Source organism: Odocoileus virginianus, chromosome 34, assembly GCF_023699985.2.
Source record: "Odocoileus virginianus isolate 20LAN1187 ecotype Illinois chromosome 34, Ovbor_1.2, whole genome shotgun sequence".
In the NCBI taxonomy this organism is placed as follows: domain Eukaryota; kingdom Metazoa; phylum Chordata; class Mammalia; order Artiodactyla; family Cervidae; genus Odocoileus; species Odocoileus virginianus.
In genome coordinates, this window is record NC_069707.1 from 33,431,873 (window position 1) to 33,451,334 (window position 19,462).

The following is a 19,462-nucleotide window of genomic DNA, read 5'->3' on the forward strand; positions in this document are numbered from 1 at the left end:
AACGATGCTCAATATCACTCATTATCAGAGAAATGAAAATCAAAACCACAATGAGGTACCACTAGACGCCAGTCAGGATGGCTGCTATCCAAAAGTCTACAAGCAATAAATGCTGGAGAGGGTGTGGAGAAAAGGGAACCCTCTTACACTGTTGGTGGGAATGCAAACTAGTACAGCCGCTATGGAGAACAGTGTGGAGATTCCTTAAAAAACTGGAAATAGAACTGCCATATGACCCAGCAATACCACTTCTGGGCATACACACCAAGGAAACCAGATCTGAAAGAGACACGTGTACCCCAATGTTCATTGCAGCACTGTTTATAATAGCCAGGACATGGAAGCAACCTAGATGCCCATCAGCACATGAATGGATAAGAAAGCTGTGGTACATATACACAATGGAATATTACTCAGCCATTAAACAGAATACATTTGAATCAGTTCTAATGAGATGGATGAAACTGGAGCCCATTATACAGAGTGAAGTAAGCCAGAAGGATAAAGACCAATACAGTATACTAACACATATATATGGAATTTAAAATGATGGTAAAGATAACCCTATATGCAAAACAGAAAAAGAGACACAGATGTACAGAACAGACTTTTGGACTCTGTGGGAGAAGGCAAGGGTGGGATGATCTGAGAGAATAGCATTGAAACATGTATATTATCAAGTGTGAAACAGATCGCCAGCCCAGGTTGGATGCATGAGACAAGTGCTCAGGGCTGGTGCACTGGGAAGACCCAGAGGGATGGGATGGGGAGGGAATTGGGAGGTGGGATCAGGATGGGGAACACATGTAAATCCATGGCTGATTCATGTCGACGTATGGCAAAAACCACTACAATACTGTAAAGTAATTAGCCTCCAACTAATAAAAATATGTGGGAAAAAAAAAGGGCAGGCATACTAAACTGGAAAAAATAAATAAATAAATAAAGCATTTGAGATTTAAAAAAATTTTAAATTTTTGTATTCTTCCCTTGCGCACAAATGAGGTTAACTCTGAATCTTAATGTGCAAGAAGCAATTACCTGGGTTAGAAAGACACTATAATCAAAACGGATGACCTTGTACTGCGGTAGTCAAATATGCTGATTTATAGCAATAACATTTAAAAAAAAAAAACAACATCTCAGCTTGCCATAAACAAACCCAAAGGAATGAAGAAATAAAATTTTCATTATAAAACAACAGATATCTTGTGCTGTTTGCTCTTTCAGAATATCTAGCTGGAAAAACAGAAGTCTGCTGTACAATTAACTCACTGCAAACCAATTCAAACATAATTGTTTTCCAAGGAGACTTTAAAGCCCAAAATGGAAGTATTCTTTAATTGGCAACAACAAACCCCCCCCCACCCCAGTAATCATTTTCTCTTTCAAAATTGTAAAAATTCAAAAACATCTTTGGTCTTCTGCTTCTCTCTTGTTCCTGTTTACCAATACTTTTTCTGTTCTTAAATTTCAATGACTGAACACTATTATGAACATAAATGAATCAAATATTGTAAAGTATAATATCTCACCACTTTGAAAGCTCTTGCAGGAGCAGGTAAAGAATTGGTTTCTTCTAAGTATTTATCCCAAGAAAAATGTTTCACATTTGGGTAACCTAAGAATGAAAACAGTAAATCCTATCAGGTTTAACCAAAATGATAGTGACAACCACAAGCAGGCCTATAAAATTATGAGATATTGTTATCATTATAATGAAAAAAAGCATGCTCATATTACACAAAACAACTTAAAACTGATTACACATTTGGAACCACATGTAATAATGCAGTAGTTTTCATCTAGATCATGATTTCTCTATTAACTTTTAAATGAGAATATATATAATTTGCATTCTCAAGATAGTCTTAAAACACAAGATATACACAAACACACAAATATAAATACCCTTTAATCTAGAAATTTTACTTCTATTAATTTAGGAAGAATCTCATCTGTGTGTACAAAGAAAATGTATCATTTGTAAATGTGAAAATGTAAAAATCAGTTAAATGACCATCAATATAGAAATGTGCAAATATATATATATACACATACACACACATAAATATTGTAAATGTAAAACAGAAAGCATTTAATAAAAAGAATGAGGCAGGTTTATATATACACCAATATGTGAAATATTCCAGACAATCATATTATTAGGCCAAACAAATAAGTTAAAATAAATCATGGAACAGTATTAATAGAATGTATAATAACAACATCCTTCCTCCATCTCACTCTCCTGTTTCCTCCAGAGTCCAAAGCCCCTTAGGGAGACATGAGTAGTAATCAGGGTTGGCTCAGTAGGGGAGGAAGCTGGCTACTTTATGCAGTCCTCTTTATGGCTACTTTATGTAGTCCTTACTGATAAAGTAAGTAAATATACTGGAGAAGAGAAGCAAGATTTCTCACTGACTATAAATATGAAAAGTGAAAAACTAGAATGAATTCGGTGGTGTTAGATATGAACTGCAGCTAATGGTATACATTCATGGTTTTCAATATCTATAAATGGACATAGAAATAAACAAATTTTTATATATATTTACTTAACCATATGTCCCCTGAAAGGCCAACAGCAGCATTAGTTCAGTAGCAGTGAGCACATCGAGTGTCCAGATCTTAGTGTCTACAAATCATTCTCTAAAAAAATAAACCATAGAGTCTGGGAGAAATGGGTGGTGTCAAGGTTGGGTCAGGGAAAACACAAGATAAGCCCAGCTGTGCCAGAAAATAGGAAATTTCTCCAAAAAAATAATAAAAACATGTCAAAAGGACACAGAAACCAGTCTAAAGGGTTTCCCTCTGGCCAAACGTGAGAAAATCTGAACATGAAAATAAACAATGTTAGTAATGGAATATAAGCCACTGATGATAATAGTATTATTTGGGTCCATGTTGATATTAATAAAATGAATGCATAAATAGGAAGACGAGAAAGCTATTTTTTGCAGAAGTATGTCATCTAATTATGTACAACAAAAGACTGAATAAGAAAAATCACCATTTAGCAACTATCAGAATATTCATTCACACTAGAAATATCAACAGATGCTGAAACTAAGACGCGACATGGGACCAAAGTGCAGGATATTTATACAATGTCAAAGTGTCTTCTCAAAATCCTTAATAATTACAGACAAAAAACCCCCTACATCCACGGATAAACCCGGTAACTACCATTTTGATCAATCACTGGTAAAAACCAACCAATGATGAGATAAACGGACCTCAAGTGGCACAGGAGATGATCCAATGAGAACACGGTACTGCTTCTGTGATATTCCTGCCAAGATGCACACCGTGGGTCTAATTACCGAAAAGTACCCCTCATGTTCAAACTAAGGAACATTCTACAAAATGACCGATTTGTAATTCTTAAACATATGGAAGTTATAAAAGTCAAGGACAGCATATTGAAGGAGACCAAAGAAATATGACAACTGAGTAATATGCCATCGTTGTGCTAGAAGTGACATCCTTGATACAACTGACAAATGTGGATGGGTCTCTGATTCAAGGTTATAAAAATGAGCCATTTACTGTTCTTACAACTTCTCTGTACATTGGAAAATGTTTCAGAATAAAAGTTTGAAAGAGTAAATATGCAAACATTTCCAAGCAGTCAACATTTTACAGCGCATTTTTAAGGTATATACCTTGCAGAATTTAAACAACATTAAAGCTGACTCTGCATGCATGCACGTATATGTGCGCTCGGTTCCTTGGTTGTGTCCAGCTCTTTGTGACCCCGTGGACTGCAATCCACCAGGCTCCTCTGTCCATGGGACTTCCCAGGCAAGAATACTGGAGTGGATTGCCATTTCCTCCTCCAGGGGATCTTCCCAAACCAGGGGTCGAACCTGCGTCTCTTACATTTCCTGTATTGACAGGTGGGTTCTTCACCACTGTGCCACTTGGGAAGCCCTGCATGTATGTGTATACAGAGGCAAAAAAGGTTTCTCTGCAAAGAGATAATAATCACCTTTTAAGCCATTAAGAGAAAGAACAGTGGTTATCTCTAATTGCACTCTAAACTCATCTAAAGCACATCTCTAAACTCATCTAAGCACATCTAAATGGATAATTTGGTAATTCAAAAATAAAAATCATTTTAAAAGACATGAAGACTTTAATTTTGGAGAAAGAGCAGTAGGTGTACAAAGGTTAAAAAAGAACATGAATATGGAGTAGCTGGCAGGGCTGCTTATGAGACTGATTTACAAAGAAGAAGAGCAACGGCCTGAGGAGACAGGTGACTAACATCCTTTCTTTTCATAGAGAAGATGTGAGACACAAGCCAGGAATCTGCCCTTAGAGAAAAGGGTCCAGAGAAAGGGCATCTTGTTTGCCACGGATCCAAAGAGCAGAGTAACATCAGCACAGGCCTTGCACACCAGTCTTTATCTGGAATGTTTTTACTTTTGTTTTTTTTACTTTTTTAATTGGTGTGATAAAATATGTATCACACAAAATTTACGTGTTTAACCATCTTCATGTGTTACAGTTAGTGGCATCAATTATATTCACCCTGCCGTGTGTTTGGTAGTTTTTCACATGCAATTTTGTATTTTTTAATTTTGCCAAAAAGCTACATCCTTTCTCTGCTACTGAATTATACAAGTCCATGAAAAGAGACAGAAGACTTGGTAATCTGCCTCACATCAGAAGTCAGTAATGATATCTCACACACCCCTTCCCAGGCTGTGAAGACATAGCCAGGAACCTGCTGTTCACTGGCCCTGTTAATTTAACAGATCCCTGCGTGCATGCTAAGTCACTTCAGTCTTGTCCAACTCTTTGCAACCCCATGGACTGTGGCCCACCAGGCTCCTCAGTCTAAGGAATTCTCCAGGCAAGAATACTGGAGTGGGTTGACAATGATGAACAAAAGGATGGTAAGGAAAAAAAGAAAAAGATCAATATCAAATCGCAAAGTCCAAAAGAATCTGTATAATATAATTCAGACGGTGACAGTGGCAGTCATGATTCACTGGCTCCTAATATTATGTAAATCCCAGAACCTAGGAGAGCTGAGTGGGGTCTTCCAGGCAGCAGCACATTTGAGCTACCAAACCATTTAATATCTTACTTTAACACTACATAGTTTATGCAAATATTCTTCAGCTTAGCTCTGTAAAGCAGTAAAGAACAGGAGTTTTCATCCCTGAACATAGAAGAAAAGGCAGGAGGTAGAAGGGACTGGCCTTGCCCATCACAGGAACGGCTGATCCCGAGTGAGTCAATGATCAGGCGCTAACTGAGAAGCAGTTATCAAGGAACTAGGGACAAGCTTGAAAACAACGCGAGCTGCCAGAGCAGAATGAGACAAGGATTTGAAGCTCCAAGCTGAGTCTCTGTTGCTTACATGCTGAGGGCAACATCCACGCAACAGCTCCTAACATACCAAGGAGGCATCCTTTCCCCATGACAAGGACAGTTTTCATTACTCACAGGTGTACCCACAAAAAGCCACACACACCACAGTGATGCTCTGTATGAGCTGACCACCCTATCATTTCATACCTGCAGTGCGACGGCACGTTAAATAGTGACATGCTCAAAAATTCAATGTCTGATGATGAAGTCACAGAATGTTCTTCAGCACATAAAAGTAAACTCAAATTGACATAAATGACAAACAGCAGACACATAATCAACACAAACCTGGAGGAGTAATGAGGGTTCTTCGATGTTCTTTACACCAACCAACTGGATGAATGTGTGGACTAGAGGCTTCACACCTGTAAGTTATAGAAGTTTAAAAATGGTAATTAGGAAAAATTCTCAAATACCAGTAAAAGTTAAAAAAAAAAAAAGTCAGTGATTGTGAACATTTTACACCAAGTTCTACCTTTTCACAATCTATCTAATTTGGGAAAACACGGCTAAACCAAAGAATTTTTCACTCTTCCAACATATTAGTACCAACGAGATTTCTATTAGATACATAACATACAAAACTGACACCAGGCAAATAGCTTTTGTTCACACACAAGTGGTGTTATATTCTACAACTGCAAATATAGCAAATGTAAAGATAATGTCATTAAAATTTGGAATTTCCATTTAGGAAAATCATTTGGAAAAATAAACATGTATATAAATAGCATATACACAGGCAAGCTAAAATTATTTCAGTATTTCTAAGGACAAATATACAACATCAGGAAGACCAATTACCCTCAAAAAGCAAACACGCTCTATTTCCCATTAGAATGGGAGAGACCAGGTATTAAGATGGGGTGTTTCTTTTCCTCACCTCTTCTCTTTGTCATCTTTACTTCAGTCAAGTATATGCTTTGCCAAGGCCTCTTTACCAGTATGCACATCTGATTCCTTGCTCCTAATCAAACTTGTTCCATATAGTCCTCATCCCAAATGACACCCAACTCCAGCACTCTTGCCTGGAAAATCCCACGGATGGAGGAGCCTGGTGGGCTACAGTCCATGGGGTCGCTAAGAGTCGGACATGACTGAGCGACTTCGCTTTCACTTTTCACTTTCATGCACTGGAGAAGGAAATGGCAACCGACTCCAGTGTTCTTGCCTGGAGAATCCCAGGGATGGGGGAGCCTGGTGGGGTGCCGTCTATGGGGTTGCACAAGAGTCAGACACGGCTGAAGCGACTTCGCAGCAGCAGCAGCAACATGCAACACGCTTCATTCATTCATTCACTCACCCATTCATTGAAAGGTTGAGTGTCTATCATGTGCCAGACACTGGGAAAGGCACTGAGGATACAGCAGCAAATAAAAGGTATACCAACTTTCAGCCTCTTGGAGCTCACAGTATAGTGGGAAAAGAGGAAATTAATTAACAAACAAAATGTATATGCTGGGGGCAAAACGCTATGCAAAGAATTGGAATAAAAATGTAGAGCGTAACAGTGGTAAGATACTCCTTCAAAACACTTAGTCAAGATGACTTCTTAAATAAGATGACATCTGAAAAGGGTGAAGAGAGGACTGAGGCACTCAAATATATAAAGGAAAGCCTTCTATGCTGAGGGGATAGCAAGTACAGATGCCTTGTTAAGAGGAGATATCAAGCAGAACTGTGTCAGGAATGGACTGAGAAAAGCAGAGAACAGGAAATCAAGAGGAGCCATTAGGCCACGGTAAGGTCTTGGAATCTTAAGAGTAAAATGATGTTTACTAGAACATTTTGTGAAAGGTTTTAGGCAGAAGAGTGGCATAATCTGATTTATGTTATAAAGTAATTATTCTGACTGCTTTGCAGATAATAAACCACATTTGGGAAGGAGACAAAAGGCTGCTGGCAGGTTTTTGCCAGCATTGGAGAGGGTAACCTGAACCAGAGTGCTGGTGGTGAGGATAATAGGAAGTGATTGTATATTTAGGTCAATGTTCTAAAGGAAGAATCCACTGGATGAGCTGATAGATTTGACGCAGAGTAGGAGTGAAGGAAGTCCAGAACACTCCAAGGCTTTGGGCATGGGCACTAGAAGATGGATGTTACCATTTTTTGAGACAGGAAGACTGCAAGTACAGCCTGACATTCCAAACAGTGAAGGAAGAGATCTGATATTAACATGTTTAACAAGCAGGTAAAGAAGTAGATCATGAGCACAAAAATTTGGAATTTAAGGGCACGATCAAGGCTAAAAACACACATTTAGGAGTCATCGGCAACTAGGATGGTGTTTAAAGCCACAAGCAGAGATGTGACCACCCAGAAAATGAGTATAGAGGACAGAAAGGAAAAGGCGAAGAAGTCCAAGAAACAATGGTAAAGTAAGAGAGAGAGAGAAAGACGAAATCAACTGGGTCAAATGCTGCTGCTCGACCAAAGAAGAGAAAAAGCAAGAGCTGATCACTGGGTTTACCAATGTAAAGGTCACTGGCATACTTGACGAGAGCTGCCGCAGTGGAGCTGGGCATGAGAAAGGGCAAAACCCTGAACAGAATGGGTTTAGGAGAAAATGTTGGGAAATGAGCATAGCTAGCTCAGAAAACACACTTAAGGAGTTCTGTTTTAAAAAGAAGCAGAGAAATGAGACGTTAGATAGAAAAAAAAGAATGCTATATTTTTTTTTTTAAAGCTGGGAAATATTTAGGGGACGCTGGGTGAGGCATATATGGAAATCTCGGTACACTTTAATGCCCAATCCCCTCAGATGCATTGTTTTAAACTGTATAAGCAAAACTACAGATCTTGATTGTCCAGTTATACTATTCTTTCCTGGACAATCATTTGGCTATGGATCATTAGTAATGATGCAGCCTTTATTTTAGGGAAATTTTTATGTTATTCTAGGGAAGACTCTTAATGGCTCCTTAAAAATGAAAAAATAACAAGTATGTAATACTTCTTTTATTTTTTTTCAACTTAAGGCAACTATCAAGTACTTCTAATTATGTCAGATTCATGATGATTAAAGTAAAAGCATCAGACACAATTCTGTTTATTGGATTTCTCCATAAATTACAAGAAAACACTGCAGCATATTTTGACCACTTGTTCCTGTGCAGCCAGAATCTCATATAAGGTTTTAGTATTATTTAAATATTCATCAAAGTCACCATTTAAAATAAACAAAGAAGCTGTCTCAATTATGAAAATAAATGTAGCCTCATTTTTATCTAGTTGACTTACAGCGCCTCTATAAACAAACAATACTTCCTTCAGAAATGGGAAGGCTGTGAAATTATTTGTTACTATTGAAACACAAGTCATCTCTTAGTCCCATCTAGTGTTCAAAAGCAGAAATGTAACCAAGAAGAAATACAATGAAGAACAACTAATGGTGACATGTTTGGCCAACTGCTGTTCCTTGTGCCTTTCCTTTCTTTCTTCGGGGTTTTCATGTGTATTGTTAAGAAAGTCCATTTCAAAACAATTAAGTCCATTTCACAAGTAAGTACAAATTATTTATGAAGGCTGCTAAGACCCAAATCAGACCTAGATTGGTAGATAATAACAGAAATAAGAATTCATGAAGAACCCACACTTGTCATATAAAGTGAGCAAACATTAAGACCCTCATTTTATGGAAACACTGAGAGGTTAAGTGATTTCAGGTTGAAGGAAAAGGGCCCTGATTTCATGTCACAGACAAAAGCTAAACAAAACTAATGCGCACACACTGGGCTCCCCAGATCTCCGCAGTCAAACAAGAACATTTCAAGATGCTCACTTAAGGAACACATCAAAGTCTTCATTTCAAGCAATAATGGTTTAGATTTCTTGAAGAAATGCAGCACACTTGGTCTCTCCCACTCCCTAAATCCAGCACATGATGACTGCGATTTCCTTCCTGGTGCCTGCTTTCCCAGCTCCCGCTCTGCGCTAACTCTTCAGGGCTTCCATCCCTCTGTTTTACCAAGCCCCAGACCTCATCCCACCGAGTCATCTCGTTCTCCTTTTCATCCTTAATTCATTTCCAAGCCCATTCCCTACAGAGGCTGTTTTCAATATTCATAATTCGCTTCAAGCATAAAACCTGATTTTCACTAACAAGGTGACTACCAGGAAGAGACAAGGGGGGCCCTCTCGTCACCCCAACATCAGTGTTCCTTTCCTGTCTTCACTCTCTCCACACTGAGACAGAAGAAAGCTCGTTTCTCCCCATGGCGAGCCCTGCTCCTACGGGACCGGGGTCCTCAAGAATCCAGCCTCATGTCTCCACTCTCCCTCAGCAGCGGCTTCTTTCCTTCAGCCTAAAGCCAAGCTCAACACCTGAGGGGTTATTCTCTCTGAGACAATAACCCACTTCCACCTTCAGGGCTAGACTTCTCTGCCCACGTGCCTTACGGACATCTTTCAGTCAGTTCACTTCAGCTGCTCAGTCGTGTCCGGCTCTTTCTTGCAACCCCATGGACTGCGGCACCCCAGGCCTCCCTGTCCATCACCAGCTCCCGGAGTTTGCTCAAACTCATGTCTGTCAAGTCGGTGATGCCATCCAACCATCTCATCCTTTGTCGTCCCCTTCTCCTCCTGGCTTCAATCATTCCCAGCATCAGAGTCTTTTCCAAAGAGTCAGTTCTACGCATAACGGCCATCTCTTTAACATTTTGCAAACGGGTATCTGTTCCTGAAATTCTGACTTTAATCCTCTCAACATCTTGTGAGATAGGGACTATTAACCCTTTTTGCAAACGGGGCACCTAAAGCTTAGAAGGATTAAGTCACTTACTAAATATCAAGGCTGCCACACCCCAAACATATCCCTGTTAGCCCCATGGACTTAAACATAAGTAAGTGCTTTCCTTGGCCAGGAATATTTCATCCCAACTTCTAAGTACTAGCTCCTATCATTCTTTATGAGCCAGTTCAAATTCCATATCCCCAGGAAGATCTTTCTGAGAAACCTCTAGTGAGTCAGTCAGTCCTTCCTTCCATGGGCCACGCAGACAGCAAGCAGCTGGTTCTGATAAGTAAGCACTAAGCACCACACACTCTGCACCCAAGACAGAGGTGTGTTTCTCTCTGTTCCCAGACACGGAGCCTCTCAAGACTGAAGTGCAGGGGTCCCTAGGTCCCGTCATCTCTGTGGCTCACCACCACCAAGGGGTGTTTCTCAAATATAATGGTTGATGACACACACACTGCTCTGAGAAACTGACAACATGATGCAAACTTTTCAACATTATTTGGGGAGACACATAAAATTACTATTACTCTTAATGTATACTACTAGTATACATTAGTATACAACTACTAGTAACAAAAGCAGAGAGAAAACCCAGAGGTAAACCAATTTTTATTCCAAAATATGTATACTGTTTGCTCTCATTAAAAACTACTACAACCCTACATAAATTTAAATCCCAAACAGCATTTCTCTTTGAAAGGAAGAAATGTTTTACTGCAATTAAACATGCAGTACCACAAATATGTGTGTGTGTGTGTGTGTGTGTGTGTGTGTGAGAGTACATGTATGCACATGCGCATTCAAGCACACTTTCAAATTCCCACTAAGGTAAAAAGAGATAAGATCACTGCCCAATTCAAAGGAAAAAAAATAATCTCATTTTCAAACTATTTTAAATTGGGAAAGCAATCCAATTTGTAACCTCAATTACATACCTAAGTAACTAATTTATGCAGATAAAGACCATTCCAAAATTCAAAGATCAAAGAACATAATATTTAACAAGGTTGGAGAAATTCCAGTGCACTTAAGTAATTTTCAATATGCCTTAATTGCATATCGAGGAAGAGGACACACTGTTATTCTTTTTCTGACAATTAACAAAATGTAACTTCAACAGTTAGAAGTATAAGTCTATCCTCAAAGTACATTCCATTCTAAAAATAATTTGGTTGGGCTCATAAGAGAGCAAAATCATTGCTGAAAAAGATCAATTTTTCCCCCTGCTTTTTCTAATAAGAAACCAGGATGCTTCCTATTTCCTAGGCATTTGGCATCAAAGAAAAATGTAATACATTCTGCTAGACTTTTTCATTACTTTTTTTTTCCCCCAGAAGAATGAATGCTTCTAAAGGAAATACATATTATGTCAAATAAGGAACCTACACTTTTAAAACCTATAATACTTATAGGACTGCAAAAATAACTGAAACATTCACCCACTGTGTTTAAATCAGGCAAAAGCTGTTTTTAAAAAATTCTCCCTGAAGCAATAAGAACTCTAAAAGCAAAAAGCTCTCATTTCAACAGATTCTAATAAAGTATCATTTATTAATAAAAGGACTGGATCCAAATTGTCATGTTAGTACTGCCATCAACACAGCACATCAAACACAGGAGGGAGAGAAATATGTTCCACCTAGGACAGATTCCATTATCTCTAAATTCACAGTTTTCTCATCTACTCACTCATTCAAGACAGGTATGGATAGTTTTAAATGAAACAAAAACCACCAGTTTGCAGAAAATATGAGAAAGAGAAGAACACGGTAAGCAATACAATGAGGATTCAATCAGCAAATCCAGGCTGTGGGAGAGTCAACAGGACAAACAATCTGGTTTCTTAAACAAAAGTTAGAGGGGGAAGAAAAGGATGAAGGAATAGGAAACTATAAATTAAAAGAGATCAAGAGAAACCTCAAAGCACTCATAAAATGCGCGCCCTATTTGGACCAAAAGCTAACAAACCAAGACAGTTGGGGGATAATGTTTTAGTATGTTAGTGACATGATGCTATTTAGATATATTTGAAAAAAGAAAAAGAAGTTCTACCTTTAGAAGAGACATATTCAGACATGAAATGTTATGGAATCTGGAAATCTACTTCAAAATGGTCCTGGAGTTGGGATTTTAGAGCAGAAAAACACCAGAAACAAGACTGGTGTGTATTGATAACTGCTGGCAGTAGGTAACGCCTGCAGGAGGTCACTCTACTGTTCTAAGTTTGTATACACCTGAAATGGTTTGTATTTCAGTAATAAATTTGATTGCAAACTGAATAAAAAGATATCCTATGAGGAAAATAATGCTTTGCAGAAAAAAAGCTGGGTAAAACTTACTATAATATTCAAAAGTACTTGATTCTATGTGATGTGATCATGGAACTACTTTAAAAAACTCTGTGAAAACCATACGTAAAATATAATTCAGATTTTTATAATTCATCTTTTAAAAGTCTAAACAGCAAATGGCTTTCAACGTCTCTCCTGTTTTAAAACAACGCAAGTAAAACTGATGACTGTGTAAGAACCCAATCCGAGAAGTAATGGAAATTATTAATGGCTCTACTGAATATTTAGCTATACACACACTAAAAAGGTCAAGAAACAAGTTTTCCTAAAACTGAGCTACATTTATATAAATTAACAGCCATTTGCTACTGCAACATTAGCCATATTTTATAAAGATAACTGTCACTTCTCAATGCAAGTATTATCCAGAAGGAACTAAACCATGAAATGCCTTTCACCAGCAAACTATAGTTTCACTAGTGAACATGAATTAGGTATGAAAAATCATTATTTCAACTGCCTAATCAAAATCTTATGGCTTTACTATAATCCTTTCATGATTATATAATTTTATAATTATGTTGTTCCTACCACTTTATGTATAATATAGCCAAAACCCTTAAGGGTTAAAAAAATATTCCTCAATTAATAATTTGTATTGTCATTATAAAGAGTAAAATTAGCTACTGTGCATGAAAATATGAAAGAAAGATTAAAATATTTTCCTAAGAAATCAGAGACGACACGCCAGATGAGGGGGGACGTGTGAGGCTGTGTGTGCACTCAGGTGTGAGTGTCTCTTGGGAGTCTGGTACAAATTGTGCTTACATAGGACGTAGTCAACTAAAATACAAATCACAAAATAGATCTAAAGGATGTTATTTAAAAACACGTGCCATATGGAACAGGTAAAAAGTTAAAAATCTGAAATGAGAAAGAGCAGGACAGAATACTGTTATTTGTGTTATCAGCTTTGCATTATTGCTGGTTTTAAATAAGTACTTGAATAAACATCAGTTAGAAAATGCACAGAGCAATTGAAAAATGTCTCACCAATAGTCATAGCTCTCATCCCAGTTGTCAAAATGTACAAGGAAACGATTGTCCACCATATCTGTTACCGTAGCAACACAGATGAATGCAGGGTTCTTTTTGTCTACAGCTTCAAGCTTCATTCCAACTCGAAAGCCTGATGGGATCACTGTCTATGAAATATACAGATTTAATTAGGGATAAGCACACACTTAACAGCAAGGACCTGTACCCTCTCTGCACCCCCGCTTGAAATCCTGGCATCCATCAGCTGCATTCACATAATTTAAAAATCATGGACCAGTTTTGCAGCAGAGTTGCTTTCCAAGAAGCGGCAATAAGAAAAATGCCCCATTGCTACATCCAATTAATCGTCTGGACCTTTAAAGCTAACACACATACAACCTTGAAAAGTTTACTTAATATGTGTCTTGGTACTTTACATGACTATGCTAGTTAGGCAAGTTTTATGTACTGTATAGTTTACTTTCAGTTTCTCTCTTCCTTTATTACAGACTTAACAATGAAAATTATTTCATACAAAATATGTACATAATCAAGTTAAAAATGTGTGTAAGTCAGTACAAATTCACTCCCACTTCTGAAAAATCTTTTGAAAGGGTACTCTACTAAAAGTAGGCCATCTTCCTATATGAAATGCTGGAAATTATTACAACTTTGATTCAACAATACAGATGTTATTCACAATAGCACCCAAAGATCTGGCTGTTAATACATAGAGCCATTCAAAATAGCTTGTAATATAAGGAAATGCACAGATTATTGGCCATCTGGGACATGAAACGAAAAACAATAAAAATTCAGTCAGACTCAGTACTTGAAATGCTGTGGATATAAACATTCCTCACAATATTTCATGAAGAAAAATATCCTAACCTCAGAGAAGTACTTGGATATCAGTAGTATCAATCACAACATACTACACGTCATTTCTGCCCTTCAGAAAAATCCTTCTTTCCAGACTGAACATACAGACACTCTTCTCATTACTTTAAGCAAAATAGATGCTCTCTTTTTACTATAATTTTACAGCTATCGTTACAAAAATGCGGACAGGCATGTATCTGAATATGTCAAGAATGAAGTCCTGTCTGAGTCGAAGGATCAGGCACTAATGCTACACAGATACTGTTACTATATATTTAAGCCCTGGACTTCTGTATCAGACCATAAACATTTGAGTATTCTGAGGTAGAGAAATCTAGAAATACAAATATTCATTATATACCAAACACATGGCCCAAGATTCAGTTTTGTGCTAGCAATGAACAGAATTTAAGATGATGGTCAGTGGCTCAAATACCTGCCTGAACTCATCATCAGAGAACCAGACAAGGATTAGGAAACTTGGAGCTGTGACGGCAAGCCGGTCGCTGAGTTTTCCACCTAACTGGCCTCCCTCATCTTGAAGGAGAATGCTGACTGACTATGCAGCATGGACATCTCAGCAATTAAGCTATCTTCTCAATTAAGATATTTAAAAATAATAATCTGGCTCATTATCTCTATTAATTACCTAAATGCATGCACATGCACACACACCCCCTCCAGTTCTCTAACTCAAGCTGGCCTATGTTTAATTTGATTAGAGAAAGTTTCAGCCATGAGACTTGTTGCCCTCAAAACACCTGGATGATGTCATTTCCCAAGGAGAGAGCATGCAGGCTAGGTAAGAAGGGTTTCTCTTCCTGATATCTGGAGGGAATCCCTAGTGAAACATGACGGCCTCTCTCCAGACTCTCACCCACTGTCGCCTAACTGGGGAATTTGGAAGGAGGAAGTGGTCACACCATTAAGCTGGCCTACAGGGCATATAGTTTCCACTCTGCTCCTTAGGCGCAAGCTCTGTCCTGCAAGATGGTAGTCTGCCCTGGTCCAGTGCCCATGGCTAGAGTGGTGAGGTTGGAAGGGCCAGTAAATCTCTAACTCCAGGGCTCAGAATCAAGAGACTCATTTGTCAGCAAATATGGGCCACGCATGTTCTCCATCTGAGCTCTCATCAACTGTAAAGGCGGGATTCTGGCTTCCACCTGCTTATCCTCTATTCTTTACAATTAGATCAAAAGTTGATTAGGATAGAACATTGTAACATAGCAGGCCTCCTCAGAGATGCCCATAGCTTAAGAAGTAGAAAATACAAACACATCCGGACTGTGCTTCTGTTAACACTGCAAAACAGAGACAGAAGCTGGAGAGAAGGTTTAAATGATAGTCTCTAGCATGCAAATTCAAATAGGGTTACATTCATCTCACTATAGGAATCCTATCTGAACAGCACTCCTAAAATCAAGTGACCATAACCATAAAATGTCCGCCAATTTAATTTGCTTAGGCACCTTAATTGTAAAGTATACCTAGGTTTGATACTATATTGCCTTTTACTATTTAATTTTAAAAAATGACAGCCATGATATAGTTAAAAACACATATTTATTCATGGTAATTTTTAATTTTAAAGCTTAAGAGCACCTTATTTACCAAAGCAATAACATTTATTATAGTTTCTTGTTATCACTTGTAATTTATCGAAGGAAATACTCAAAAGCCACTTTCTGTGAAAAAAAAAGTATCTTGGAGGTACTTACTATATTCTGATTTTCAAATAATGACTTGGGAGCAGCCTGAGCTTTGCATGTCTTCAGATAGGTCTGCCAATTAAATTCTTCTTCTTTATATCCTAGGTCCGCACATATAAAGAAACAGTAAAATACCAAAATACTTCATACTTAGCTTTCCATTCTTACTTTTATCTGTAAGTCCAACATGCCATAATCAAGCCATCAAGTGATTTTTTAAAATGGATAGTATTTAACTCATAATTAGTATCAAAGGATTTTTATACACAGGGTATTTATTTCCAACTAATTGTATTATTTTCTCAATTCCGAATGAATGGTAATGGATGAAAGGAAAGGGTATGAGGAAGCAAATACACATTGTCCTCAAATGAACTTCTTTTCATTACCAGACCATTTCTATCAGTATTTAGGTAGAATTCATTAGCAGTGAGCTACAGTAGTTGAGTTCTCTGTTTTTCCCTCACTCATTCTATTTTGGGAGACTAACTTGTAGGAACAGTGGGAAGCTGGAAAAAATGGTACTACAAGAGATAAAATCTTTCTGGCCTGTCACCAGAAGAATGACAATTCAAGATTCATGAAGTGAGCATGTTGGCCAACTATAATAATGGAAATGTCCTTTCCTTAGTTTTCACCATTTCATGTTCAACACTGGTAAAGCCAACATTTCCTTTAAAAAGGAAATTGGGCATTTAATTTTATCTACTCAGGTCCTCTTTTCTACTTCCATCAAAGTCCAGAAGGTGGTGTGAAAACAAAAACAATTCAACACATATGAGGCCAATTTATACAAAGGCTTACAGATTTTCTTTTTCATCCTTCTCTTTTCTAGGTGTTTTTATTCAATCCTTCAGTTATCTGAAAATACCACTCTGCTATTAATTTTTCACTTAAAACCAAAAGATGGCTTGTCCATTAACACCCAATAACCCACCTTACCCCAGCTAAAAAAAAAACTCAATAATCCTGATGTAGCAGCCAGTGAAGCTGCTCAGTTGCGTCCAGCTCTTTGCGATCCCATAGACTGCAGGCTGCCAGGCTCCTCCATCCATGGACTTTTCCAGGCAAGAGTGCTGGAGTGGGTTGCCATTTCCTTCTCCAGGGGATCTTCCCAACCCAGGGATCAAACCCAGGTCTCCCGCATTTCAGGCAGACGCTTTACCATCTAAGCTACCAGGGAAGCCCCAATAATTCTGAGACAGACCAAAAATATCATACTGGTAACCTGGTTCTTTCATATCAAGCAAACAATACTGAATGCAACATGAAAAGAAAGGAAGTAAGATATTATTAAATACCCTAGGGATGAACTGAAAAAGATACAATCTGTTATTCTTGGCTCTTTCGTAAACATGAAATAGGCAAAATCATTGGCAGACTGTAATATAAAAATTTAATAATAAAAGAGTAATCACTATCAGTTCAGCCCCCACCCAAACTGCTTTCAGTGTTACAGTCTCCTTTCCAATCTCTTAAATATTAAGATAAGTTCAAAGCATAATTTCTCAAGGTTTTTTACTTACTGAAATGTCAGTAAACATACTTAGTTATGTAAACAGATTATAAATAATTTTGCAATCAGTTATTTCAAGACAGTATGTGTGTATGTGTTTGTGTGTGTGTGTGTGTGTGTGTGTATGTATGAGATAGAAATTTGTAGCTAAAATCTATAGTCAAAGTATCAAACAAATGTCATGTGACATGCAAATAAGTACATGGACATAGTTTATTCTCTTAAGTAGGGTTCTATTTTTTAAATTTCTTTCACTTTAGAAAACATCTTTCATCATGAACAATAAGCTTAAACTTGGGCCTACCTGATTAATAAACATTTCTCATCATGAACAATAAGCTTAAATTTCGGCCCACCTGAATAACCACAAAGTTTGAATTCTCAAAAATCTAAATTACAATATAAGAAAATAAGTGTTTTCAGAATATAAAATATGAAATTAAAAAGTGACAATACCTTTTGGAGGATGGAGTTTATGGCCAGTTTTCTCACACCACCCAACTGGGTGGATATCCAGAGCATCGGCATTTACCCAGAAGTCATAACAATCAGAGTATCCATCAAAGTGCAGCTTTATCCTGTATCCACAAACCTGTAATAGGCAAAGAACAGAATATTTGTGCACATGTATAAAAATAAATTAACATGGACCTCAAGTATGATATGGATTATATTAAAGCACCATTGCTAACAGCCACAAAAACAAGTGAACAAAATAACAAAATCTAAAGGCAAAATTTATTTCTTTGGAAAGAGCTGAGCTAGGGGTTCCAGCCTCATCCCTAGTTCCGTTAGAAGCACACAGATCTGGGTGAAGAATAATTCTCCCACGTAGACAAGTCCCCCTCTTTATCCCTGCGTTGTACACGCGCAGGGCACGCAGCTCCCGCAGGGGCCCAGCGTGGGTGCCCTATCATGCACTGGCTCAGGGCGGGCTCTCCGTCCTCTACAAAGCTCCACACGGCGATATCTGGCCAGACACGTGCAGACACGGGGAGCAGGCAGCAGTCTCCTTCCCCCAGTAGCAGAGCCGGGAGAAAGAAGAGACTCCCCAGTTCACACTTAGATGAAACAGGATCCCTGGAACGTGGTGAGAACTCACTCCATGTAACCCATGTCCAACCCTGAGGTCACACATCTGCTTAAATGAGGGCGGCACATGGGGGAGTTCTAAGTTAAAAAGTCACATGGGTCTATGGAGCCTCTGCCAGGTCACGCTTGGCACTAGGCTGGCAAAAGTTCAGCCTCTCCATCTTCTTCCCATTAGCACAGCAGATGGGTATAAGACCACTTATAAACAAAGAACTTATAAACTTTCTTATAAACAAAGAACAAACTTCTTATAAGAACACTAAGTCACTGAAGGAAAACTATAAGCAAAACTAATACACAAGATCATCTGATTCTTTGAGGAAAATTTTAAAAGATACCTCCCCCAACTCAAGGGAGAGAACAAGGAAATAAGCACATAAAGGAAAAAAAAAGTTCTAAAGAGTTCTTAGTAATATATTATACTAAGATACACATAATTGACTTGGACATTTTTTCCTGAAAAACTTTAGAGATACCTTGAAATACTAAAAATAATACAAATATCTGTTGGTCTGTCTCTTATGTTAAGGAGCATGGTATGGCAAAGGCTATGGTGTCAAATGAACCAGGGTCAAATCGTGGTTCCACTGCTTTGAAGCTGTGTGACCTTGTATACCTCACTTAACCTCTCTGAGCCTCAGTCCCTTCATCTATAGAACAGGGAAGAAAAAGGGTTCTTGCAAAGATTAAATGAGATAGTTTACAAAACACTAAGTACTGTGCCTGGCATAAAGGAAGTGTTCAACAAATGGCACCTTTTCCCATTATTAAAACCCTATAATCACTATTTTATTTTAAAAATAAAGAT

The 19,462-nt window shown here is 38.0% G+C and overlaps 1 protein-coding gene across 1 annotated transcript in view; it reads right to left on the reverse strand.

Moving 5' to 3' along the window:
• The window catches only part of L3MBTL3 (L3MBTL histone methyl-lysine binding protein 3), a 106,436-nt gene that overhangs the window by 50,362 nt on the left and 36,612 nt on the right, over positions 1 to 19,462 (reverse strand). The window contains exons 11-15 of the mRNA XM_070461600.1: positions 18,019 to 18,154; positions 16,056 to 16,147; positions 13,471 to 13,622; positions 5,677 to 5,753; positions 1,499 to 1,621 (exon numbers count right to left, since the gene is read on the reverse strand). Coding sequence (XP_070317701.1) covers positions 1,499 to 1,621; positions 5,677 to 5,753; positions 13,471 to 13,622; positions 16,056 to 16,147; positions 18,019 to 18,154 — 580 coding nt within the window. The remainder of the gene's footprint in view (positions 1 to 1,498; positions 1,622 to 5,676; positions 5,754 to 13,470; positions 13,623 to 16,055; positions 16,148 to 18,018; positions 18,155 to 19,462) is intronic.